Source organism: Colius striatus, chromosome 1 (genome assembly GCF_028858725.1).
Source record: "Colius striatus isolate bColStr4 chromosome 1, bColStr4.1.hap1, whole genome shotgun sequence".
Lineage (NCBI taxonomy): Eukaryota > Metazoa > Chordata > Aves > Coliiformes > Coliidae > Colius > Colius striatus.
Genome location: NC_084759.1, coordinates 1,776,813 through 1,787,052, shown reverse-complemented (window position 1 = coordinate 1,787,052; position 10,240 = coordinate 1,776,813). Strand labels below are relative to the sequence as shown.

Here is a 10,240-nt window from a genome sequence, read left to right as displayed (position 1 = left end):
CTGCATGAACTGGGCAGTGCTGGCACTGGGGGATACTGGGGGCATTAGGGGGGCACTGGAGTCAGTGGGAGCACTGGAGACACTGGGAGGAGCAGGGCACTGGGGATGGGCAGGGTCAGCAGGGGCACTGGGAGTGCACTGGGGGCATTGGGAGTGGCACTGGGAGCACTGGGAGTGGCACTGGGAGCACTAGGGGGGGCACTGGGGGCATTGGGAGTGGCACTGTGAGCACTGGGAGGGTGTCACTGGGGGGTCACTGGGAGCACTGGGAGGGTGTCACTGGGAGCACTGGGAGGGTGTCACTGGGGGGTGTCACTGGGAGCACTGGGAGCACTGGGGGGTGTCACTGGGAGCACTGGGAGCACTGGGGGGGTCACTGGGGGGGTCACTGGGAGCACTGGGGGGTGTCACTGGGAGCACTGGGAGGGTGTCACTGGGGGGGGTCACTGGGAGCACTGGGGGGGTCACTGGGGGGGTCACTGGGAGCACTGGGAGGGTCACTGGGGGGGTCACTGGGAGCACTGGGAGGGTGTCACTGGGGGGGTCACTGGGAGCACTGGGGGGGTCACTGGGAGCACTGGGAGGGTGTCACTGGGGGGGTCACTGGGAGCACTGGGAGCACTGGGAGGGTGTCACTGGGGGGATCACTGGGAGCACTGGGAGCACTGGGGGGGTCACTGGGGGTGTCACTGGGGGGGTCACTGGGAGCACTGGGGGGGTCACTGGGGGGGCACTGGGAGCACTGGGGGGGTCACTGGGGTGTCACTGGGAGCACTGGGGGGGTCACTGGGGGGGTCACTGGGGGGGTCACTGGGGGGGTCACTGGGAGCACTGGGGGTCACTGGGGGGGTCACTGGGGGGGCACTGGGAGCACTGGGAGGGTGTCACTGGGGGGGCACTGGGAGCACTGGGGGGTCACTGGGGGGGTCACTGGGGGGGGTCACTGGGAGCCCCGGTCACGCGCCCCCGGCCCCCGCCACGTGACGCGGCCCCACGTGACACAGCCGCCTATCAGCGCCGCCGCCGCCATTGGCTGAGTGGCTCCCTCGTCACGTGATGCAGGCCGGGGTGGGGCTACAGCCCTTCTCCGCGTTCCCATTGGCTCTCCCCATCACGTGTCGCGGGGCGGGGCGGGTGCCGAGTCCACCACCTGCATTCTCATTGGCTCTCCCCACTCACGTGACCGGGGCGGGCGGTGGGTCCCCCTGCATCCCCATTGGCTGTCCTCACTCACGTGACCGGGGCGGCGCGGCCCCCGCTCCGCCGGAGCGCTCCGGTGCGGCCGCAGCCCCGGGCCCGGCCCCGCCATGGGCTGCTGCTACAGCAGCGAGGCCGAGGCCTCCGACCAGGTGCGCCGCGGGGCCGCGCCGGGGCCGGGCGGGACGGGACGGGGCGGGGACGGCGGACAGGCCGCGGCGGGGCGGGGAGTGCGCGGCACCGGGGAGGCCGAGGGCTGGGACCCCCCCCCCCACCGGCCCGTTGTGCCGCGGGTCGCGGCGCTGGCCCCGGGCTGCGTCCCGGCGCCGGTTGGCGGCTCGGCGGGTGGCGGCGGCTTGGGTCTGACACCGCACACGGCCCGCAGCGCCCGGCCCGCGGCCGAGGCCCCGCCGGGAGCGGTGCCAGCGTTGCCTCGCCGGGAGGCGGCGGAACGGCGGCTGTCAGCTGGCCCGCGGAAACCTGAGCCGCGGCTGCACCTGCAGCGGCTGCCCCGGGAGCGCGGGGCAGGGCGGCCCCGGGGAGGGGGGGTGGAGGGTGGGCACACTGCGGTGCCAGCGCAGGCACGGGGGGGCTGGGGAGGGACTGGGGGGCTCTGGGGGTCCCGGGCAGGGGCTGAAGCTGTGGTGGGGCTCGGTGGGCAGGACTGGGATGAGATCCCTGAGTGCTGGGGCTGGCAGGGCCCTGCAGAGCTGCTGCAGCCCCAGGCCCTGCTCCAGCAGCTGCCCCTGGCTCAGGGGGCACAGGAACGTGTCCAGCTGGGGTTGGAAACCTCCTGAGCAGGAGCCTCCACACCCTCCCTGGGCAGCCTGGGCCAGGGCTCCCTCCCCTCAGCACCAAAGCACTTGCTCCTCCTGGGCCAGGGGCACTTGCTGTGTCCCAGCCTCTGCCCCTCACCCCTTGTCCTGCCACTGGCCACCACACACCCAAGTGGCAGCTCCTGAGCCTTTCAGCACCTTGCAGGAGCCTTTAGGTGCTTGTGAGTGCTGCTGAGGTGCCCCTGAGCTCAGGCTTCTGTTCCCCAGGCTGAGCAGCCCCAGGGCTGCAGCCTTTCCTCCTCACACACGTGTTGCAGCCCCTCAGCACCTTGGCAGCCCTGCACTGGCCTCTCTGCAGCACTTGGGCAGCTGCTGCCCCCCAGCAGTGCCAGCTCCCTGTCCCAGAGCTGCTCTCCAGCAGCTCACCCCCAGCCTGTGCTGCTGCAGGGGCTGGTTCCTCCCCAGCTGCAGGACTCTGCCCTTGCAGAACCTCAGCACCTTCCTCTGTGCCCAGCTCTCAGCCTGCCCACAGCTCCCTCACTGGCACCTCAGTCTCCCCAGTAATGAACCACAGGACTGGAAAGGGGCTGGAGTTGGCCCAGGGGAGGTTGAGGCTGGAGCTGAGGCAGAACTGTTTCCCTGAGAGGGGTGTCAGCCCCTGTGCCAGGCTGCCCAGGGAGCTGGGGCAGTGCCCAGCCCTGGAGGGATCCCAAAGCTCTGGGCTGAGGTGCTGAGGGCTGTGGCTCAGTGCTGGCTGTGGCAGGGTGAGCTCAGGGCTGTGTTCCAGCAGCTTCAGGGCCTTTCCCAACTCACTGATTCTCTGTGGTTGTTGTTCCCCCAGGAGGAGGAGACCAAGAGGCTCCTGGAGCCAGCTGCCACCCCCCCCAGCAAGGTGCTGAACGGGGCAGAGCAGAGCTACCACAGCCTCCCGTCAGCACGCACCGATGAGCAGGCCATGCTGTCCTCCATCCTGGCCAAGACTGCCATGTAGGGCACTGCCTGGGGCTGGGCACAGGGGGGTGAGGCTGGGGGGCACTGCCTGGGGCTGGGCACAGGGGGGTGAGGCTGGGGGGCACTGCTGGGCACTTGGGGAGGGCAATTAGGGGCTGGAGACGGCCACGGGGCAGCTGTGTGCTGGTGGCCTCAGGGCTGTGGGCAGCGAGGGGACTGGTCATTGGCCTCCCAGCTGCACCCCCCTTCTTGATTTGAGCCCCCCTCAGGCTGCAGAGGTGAGGGGCTGGGTGGGGGGTGACCCCTGGGAGTGGGGGCAGGGGCTGGGGGGGGGTCATTGGCTGCAAACTGGGGTGAGGAAGTGAGTCCTTGGGGAGGGATAGAGGGAGCACAGGCCTTGGGGAGGCAGAGAGGGGGATGGAGGGGCACAGGCACTGTGTCTCTCCCCTGGGGGGGCTCTGCAGGGGGGTAGGGGCTGTGCCCAGAGGCGGTTTGGGTCCCTCCTGGGCATTGCTGCCCCCCCTGCACAACACAGCAGGACAGTACATGTCCCACAGCAATCTGGGGGGTTGGGGGCACACTGGTGGGCACAGCACAGGGCTGGGTGCTGACCACCCTCCCTGGGGGGTGCTGCCTGTGCCTGGGTGGGGAGGGGGCTGCAGGGGGAGCCGTGAGCTCTCTGTGCTATGTCTCTGCAGCAACATCATCGACGTGTCGGCAGCGGATTCGCAGGGGATGGAGCAGCACGAGTACATGGACAGAGCCCGGCAGTACAGGTGGGAGCTGCCAGGGCACTGCCACCCCCCACAGCACCCCTGGGGCAGGGCCTTGGAGAGGAGCCTCAGCACAGAGCAGGGACCCCTGTGTCATAGAATCACTTTGGTTGGAGAAGCCCCTGGAGCTGCTGGAGCCCAGCCCTGAGCTCACCCTGCCACAGCCAGCACTGAGCCACAGCCCTCAGCACCTCACCCCAGGGCTTTGGGATCCCTGCAGGGCTGGGCACTGCCCCAGCTCCCTGGGCAGCCTGGCACAGGGGCTGACACCCCTCTCAGGGAAACAGTTCTGCCTCAGCTCCAGCCTCAACCTCCCCTGGGGCAACTCCAGCCCCTTCCCTCTTGTTACTGGGGAGCAGAGGCTGAGCCTCCTGGCCACAGGCTGCTGTGAGGGAGTGTCAGAGAGTGCTGCTGTGTCCCCTCAGGCTCCTCTTCTCCAGGCTCAACACCCCCATTCCCTCAGCCCCTCCCCAGCCCCTTGTGCTCCAGCCCCTTCCCCAGCTCTGCTGCTGCCTCTGTGTGTCTTGCACTGAGGGGCCCAGCACTGAGCACAGGCTTTGAAGTGAGGCCTCCCCAGCACTGAGCACAGGGCATCATCAATCCCTTCACCCTGCTGCCACCCCAGGGCTGAGCCCAGCCAGGCTGCCCTTGGCCTTCTCACCCCCCTGGGCACGCTGCTGCCTCCTGCTCAGCCCCTGGCACCAACCCCCCCAGGCCCTTTCCCTGCAGCAGTTCCCAGCCCCTCTGCCCCAGCCTGGAGCTGCCTGGCCTTGGGGTGTCCCCCAGGCAGTGGGGTGCCATCAGGCAGGGTGGGGGCTGCAGGGGGGTCCTGTGCCCGTGCCCACGCCGCTGTGTGCCCGCAGCACGCGCCTGGCCATGCTCAGCTCCTCGCTCACGCACTGGAAGAAGCTGCCGCTGCTGCCGTCCCTCACGTCGCAGCCTCACCAGGTGCTGGCCAGTGACCCCGTGCCCTTCGCTGACCTGCAGCAGGTGAGAGCTGGCAGCGGGCACACGGGGGGCTCTGCCCCACAGACACCCCCCCAGGGGCCTGGCACAGCCTGGGGCTGAAGTGGGCACTGTGAGGAGTGGGGGGCTACCATGAGGGGTCTGGGCACCATGGGTTGGGGTTACCAGGAGAGGTCTGGCACTGTGGGTTGGGGCTGCCAGGAGGGGTCTGGCACTGTGGGTTGGGGTTACCAGGAGGGGTCTGGGCACCCTGGGTTGGGGCTACCAGGAGGAGAGGTCTGGGCACCATGGGTGGGGGTTACCAGGAGGAGTCTGGGTTCCCTGGGTTGGGGTTACCAGGAGGGGTGTGGCACTGTGTGTTGGGACTACCAAGAGGGTGCCAGGGGGGTCTCTGGGGGCCATGCCCATGGCAGGGGGGTCTCTGGTCGGCTGTGCCAGGGGCTGTCTGTGGCGCTGCCCGTGCAGGCGGGTCTCTGGGAGCCGTGCCAGGGGGTCTCTAGGGGCCATGCCCATGCAGGGGGTCTCAGGGCCGTGCCAGGGGGTGTCTGTGGCCATGTATGTGCCAGGGTGGTCTCTGGGGGCCATGCCCATGGAGGGGGGTCTCTGGGGGCCGTGCCAGGGGGGTGTCTGTGGCCGTGCCCCTGCAGGGGGTCTCTGGAGTCTGTGCCAGGGGGTGTCTGTGGCCATGTCCGTGCCAGGGTGGTCTCTGGAGTCTGTGCCAGGGGGTGTCTGTGGCCATGCCCGTGCCAGGGTGGTCTCTGGGGGCTGTGCCTGTGGAGGGGGGTCTCTGGGGGCTGTGCCCGTGGCAGGGTGGTCTCTGGGGGCTGTGCCTGTGCAGGGGGGTCTCTGGGGGCCGTGCCCATGGCAGGGTGGTCTCTGGGGTCTGTGCCCATGGCAGGGTGGTCTCTGGGGTCTGTGCCCGTGCAGGGGGTCTCTGGGGGCTGTGCCTGTGCAGGGGGGTCTCTGGGGGCTGTGCCAGGGGTGTCTGTGGCTGTGCCCCTGCAGAGTGGTCTCTGGGGGCTGTGCAGGGGGTCTCTGGGAGCCATGCCGGGGGGGTCTCTGGGGCCGTGCCAGGGTGGTCTCTGGGAGCCATGCCATGGTGGTCTCTGGGGCCGTGCCCATGCAGGGGGTCTCTGGGTCCATGCCCATGCAGGGGGGTCTCTGGGGCCGTGCCCGTGCAGGGGGGTCTCTGGGGCCGTGCCAGGGGGTCTCTGGGGCTGTGCCCATGCAGGGGGGTCTCTGGGGCCGTGCCCGTGCAGGGGGGTCTCTGGGGCCGTGCCAGGGGGTCTCTGGGGCCGTGCCAGGGGGTCTCTGGGCCGTGCCCATGCAGGGGGGTCTCTGGGGCCGTGCCCGTGCAGGGGGGTCTCTGGGGCCGTGCCAGGGGGTCTCTGGGGCCGTGCCCGTGCAGGGAGGTCTCTGGGGCCGTGCCAGGGGGTCTCTGGGTCCGTGCCCATGCAGGGGGGTCTCTGGGGCCGTGCCCATGCAGGGGGTCTCTGGGTCCGTGCTAGGGGGTCTCTGGGTCTGTGCCAGGGGGGTCTCTGGGCCGTGCCCATGCAGGGGGGTCTCTGGGGCCGTGCCAGGGGGTCTCTGGGTCCGTGCCCGTGCCAGGGTGGTCTCTGGGGCCGTGCCAGGGGGTCTCTGGGTCCGTGCCCGTGCCAGGGTGGTCTCTGGGGCTGTGCCAGGGGGTCTCTGGGGCCGTGCCCGTGCCAGGGGGTCTCTGGGCCGTGCCCGCGCAGGGGCTGTGAGGCCGTGCCGTGCCCGCAGGTGTCCCGGGTAGCCGCCTACGCCTTCAGCGCCCTCTCCCAGATCCGCGTCGACGCCAAAGAAGAACTGGTTGTACAGTTTGGCATCCCCTGAGCCCCCTCCCCACAGCCCCCTCTGTGCCCCCCACTGTGCCCCCCGCCGCCTTTGGGTTTTGGGGTCGGTTTTTTCCCCCTCCTCCCCTGTTTTGGTTGGTATTTCCCCTCCTCACGATGCTGCCACAGAGCTGGGACAGAACACACCCGCCTGCCTACTAACAGGAGCCTTCCTCCTCCTCCTCCTCCTCCTGCTGCTCCTCCCCCGGGGGTGTGCAGGGGGAGGGGGCTGCACTTCACCCCCCCACACCCCCCTTTTCGCCCAGGGAGGGACAGAGGGGGGGTGTTCCCAGGAAGAGGTGGGGGGCTGGAGGCAGTGCCAGGGCTGCTGTGTGTGCTGCTGCTGCCTCCTGCCCGCCCTGTGCCCCCCCCGTGCCCCCCCCTGTGCCCCCTCCCCATTTTTACATGGTTGCACCTTTCTTTGGTGGGGTTTTTTAATTCCTTTGGGCCCCAGTAGATAAAAGCCGTGTTCATCCCAGCTCAGGCTGCTCTCTGCTGGCTCAGGGGAGGGACACACACACACACAGAGCCCAGTTCCACTCCCAGTTGCTTACTGGGACTTGCTGGGCTGGCTCCTGCAGCCCCTCTGCAGCTCTGGGGGGGTCCCACGCTGGAGTGGAATCTGTGGGGGACAAGGAGCCAAGGTGAGGGGGGAGGATCCTTCCTGGGGTGGCAGCTCCTGCTGGGGGGCACAGGGGAGCCGGCCCCAGTGCTGAGACCCCAGTGCTGAGACCCCAATGGTGAGACCCCAGCCCCAGTGCTGAGACCCCAGTCCCAGTATCAGGACCCCAACCCCAGTATATGATCCCAGTTCCAGTAGCAGGACCCCAGTCCCAGTATAAGGACCCCAGCCCCAGTATAAGGCCTCAGTCCCAGTATAAGGCCCCAGTCCCAATGGTGAGACCACAGCCCCAGTATAAGACCCCATTCCCAGTATTAGGACCCCAGCCCCAGTATCAGGACCCCTGTCCCAATATAAGGCCTCACCAGTATCAGGGCCCCATTCCCAGTATTAGGACCCCAGCCCCAGTATAAGGCCCCAGTCCCAACGGTGAGACCACAGCCCCAGTGCTGAGACCCCAGCCCCAGTATCAGGACCCCAGCCCCAGTATCAGGACCCCAGCCCCAGTATCAGGACCCCAGCCCCAGTATAAGGACCCCAGCCCCAGTATAAGGCCCCAGCCCCAGTATAAGGCCCCCAGCCCCAGTATAAGGACCCCAGCCCCAGTATAAGGACCCCAGCCCCAGTATAAGGACCCTAGTCCCAGTATAAGACCCCATTCCCAGTATTAGGATCCCAGCCCCAGTATAAGGCCCCAGTCCCAATGGTGAGACCACAGCCGCAGTGCTGAGACCCCAGTCCCAGTATCAGGACTCCAGTCCCAGTATAAGGCTCCAGTCCCAGTATAAGGCTCCAGTCCCAGGATCCTGAGCCTAGTCTGGCACCAGGTCTAGTATTGGGAGCCAGGTCTAGTATTGGGATGCCAGCACCCATATGAGGACTCTGGCCCCAGTATAAGGCCCCAGCCCCAGTATAAGACCCTAGTCCAAATATGAGGACCCTGGCCCCAGTATAAGGCCCCAGTCCAAATGGTGAGACCACAGCCCCAGTAGAAGACCTCAGCCTCAGTATAAGGCCTCAGTCCCAGTATAAGACCCCAGTCCCAGTATAAGACCCCAGTCGCAGTATCAGGACCCCAGTCCCAGTATATGACCTCAGCCTCAGTATAAGGCCCCAGTATAAGACCCCAGTCCCAATATGAGGACCCTGGCCCCAGTATAAGACCCCAGCTCCAGTACTGGGACCCCTCTCCAATATAAGACCCCAGTCCTAGTGTTGAGACCCCAGTCCCAGTATAAGACCCCAGCCCCACACTCTCCCTCCCAAGTGGGGGCCTGTGCTGCTCCAGCCACCGCAGCGTGTGTCCCCACGCGTGTCCCTGCCCCAGCCCCCTCCCCCCGGGGTCCTGGTACCAACCCCAGCCCCCTCCCCACATGTGTCTCATCCCTGTCCCAGCCCCCTCCCCCCAGGGTCCTGGTACCAGCCCCAGCCCCCTCCCCACGCATGTCCCAGCCCCAGCCCCCTCCCCACGGGGTCCCAGTACCAGCCCCAGCCCTGTCCCCACATGTGTCCCATTCCTGCCCCAGCCCCCACCCCATGCGTGTCCTGGTACCAGCCCCAGCCCCCTCCCCACGTTTGGCCGTGCTTCAGCCCCCTCCCCACGCATGTCCCATCCCTGCCCCAGCCTCCTCCCCACGGGGTCCCAGTACCAACCGCAGCCCCCTCCCCACGTTTGACCCTGCCCAAGCCCCCTCCCCTTGTGTGTCCCTGTCCCAGCCCCCTCCCCACATGTGCCATCCCTGCCCCAGCCCCCTCCCCACGTTTGGCCCAGCCCCAGCCCCCTCCCCTCGCGTGTCCCGGTACCTGCCTCCGCCGCCCCCTCCCCACGTTTGTCCCGGCCCCTGCATCAGCCCCCTCCCCACATGTGTCCCATCCCTGCCTCAGCCCCTTCCCCACGCGTGTCCCGGCCGCTGCCCCAGCCCCCTCCCCACAAGTGTCCCATCCCTGCCCCAGACCCCTCCTCTCGTGTGTCCCAGCCCCTGCCCCCTCCCCACGCGTGTCCCGGTACCTGCCCCAGCCCCCTGCCCACGTTTGGCCCTGCCCCAGCCCCCTCCCCACATGTGTTCCATCCCTGCCCCAACCCCCTCCCCACGCGTGTCCCGGCCCCTGCCCCAGCCCCCTCCCCTCGTGTGTCCCGGTACCTGCCCCAGCCCCCTCCCCACGCGTGTCCAGGTACCTGCCCCAGCCCCCTCCCCACGCGTGTCCCTGGCCCTTTCCCACGGGGTCCCGGTACCTGCCTCCGCCGCCCCCTCCCCACGGGGTCCCGGTACCTGCCTCCGCCGCCCCCTCCCCACGGGGTCCCGGTACCTGCCCCAGCCCCCTCCCCACGCGTGTCCCTGGCCCTTTCCCACGGGGTCCCGGTACCTGCCTCCGCCGCCCCCTCCCCTCCGAGGCCGTTGCCCCTTCCCCTCCCCTCCCGTTGCCACGGCAACCGGCTCCCGTCGCGCCCCGCGGCTCTCGCGAGACTACGTGACGGCGCTTGGGTCTCGGCGTTCTTCCCCCCACACACACCCCGTGACGCGCCTCGCCCCGGCGGCGGCCAATGGGGACGCGGCAAAGGGCCAGTGCGGGGCTTAAGGAGCCAATGGGGAGGCGGCAAAGGGCCGAGGGGAGGCGGAGGGAGCCAATGGGGAGGCGGGAGGGGCTGAGGGGAGGTCGAGGGAGCCAATGGGGTGGCGGGAGGGGCTGAGGGGAGGCGGAGGGAGCCAATGGGGAGGCGGCGGGGGCTGAGGGGAGGCGGAGGGAGCCAATGGGGTGGCGGGAGGGGCTGAGGGGAGGCGGAGGGAGCCAATGGGGGGGCGGGAGGGGCTGAGAGGAGGCGGAGGGAGCCAATGGGGTGGCGGGAGGGGCTGAGAGGAGGCGGAGGGAGCCAATGGGGGGGCGGGAGGGGCTGAGGGGAGGCGGAGGGAGCCAATGGGGAGGCGGGAGGGGCTGAGGGGAGGCGGAGGGAGCCAATGGGGTGGCGGGAGGGGCTGAGGGGAGGCGGAGGGAGCCAATGGGGACGCGGCGGGGGCTGAGGGGAGGCGGAGGGAGCCAATGGGGAGGCGGGAGGGGCTGAGGGGAGGCGGAGGGAGCCAATGGGGAGGCGGCGGGGGCTGA

General features: G+C 69.0%; 1 protein-coding gene across 2 annotated transcripts; it reads left to right on the top strand.

Annotated features, from left to right (window-relative positions):
• The first annotated feature begins 1,238 nt into the window (after positions 1-1,238).
• LAMTOR1 (late endosomal/lysosomal adaptor, MAPK and MTOR activator 1) lies at positions 1,239-6,997 on the top strand. Of its 2 annotated transcripts, none has more exons than XM_062020325.1 (5): positions 1,239-1,349; positions 2,815-2,960; positions 3,623-3,700; positions 4,561-4,687; positions 6,428-6,997. In XM_062020325.1, the coding sequence occupies exons 1-5, from the start codon at positions 1,308-1,310 to the stop codon at positions 6,518-6,520; spliced, it is 486 nt and encodes a 161-aa protein (XP_061876309.1). In that variant the 5' UTR covers positions 1,239-1,307; the 3' UTR covers positions 6,521-6,997. The 2 variants fall into 2 exon arrangements, with proteins under 2 accessions (XP_061876309.1, XP_061876310.1); XM_062020326.1 differs by having other exon boundaries at positions 6,400-6,485.
• The last annotated feature ends 3,243 nt before the right edge of the window (positions 6,998-10,240 follow it).

Excerpts from the sequence above, each read along its gene's own strand:
- LAMTOR1 (XM_062020325.1), top strand. The coding sequence starts at position 1,308 with ATGGGCTGCTGCTACAGCAGCGAGGCCGAGGCCTCCGACCAG. Across the intron at positions 1,350-2,814 it reads AGGCCGAGGCCTCCGACCAG|GAGGAGGAGACCAAGAGGCT; the intron begins GTGCGCCGCGGG and ends TTGTTCCCCCAG. Across the intron at positions 2,961-3,622 it reads ATCCTGGCCAAGACTGCCAT|CAACATCATCGACGTGTCGG; the intron begins GTAGGGCACTGC and ends ATGTCTCTGCAG.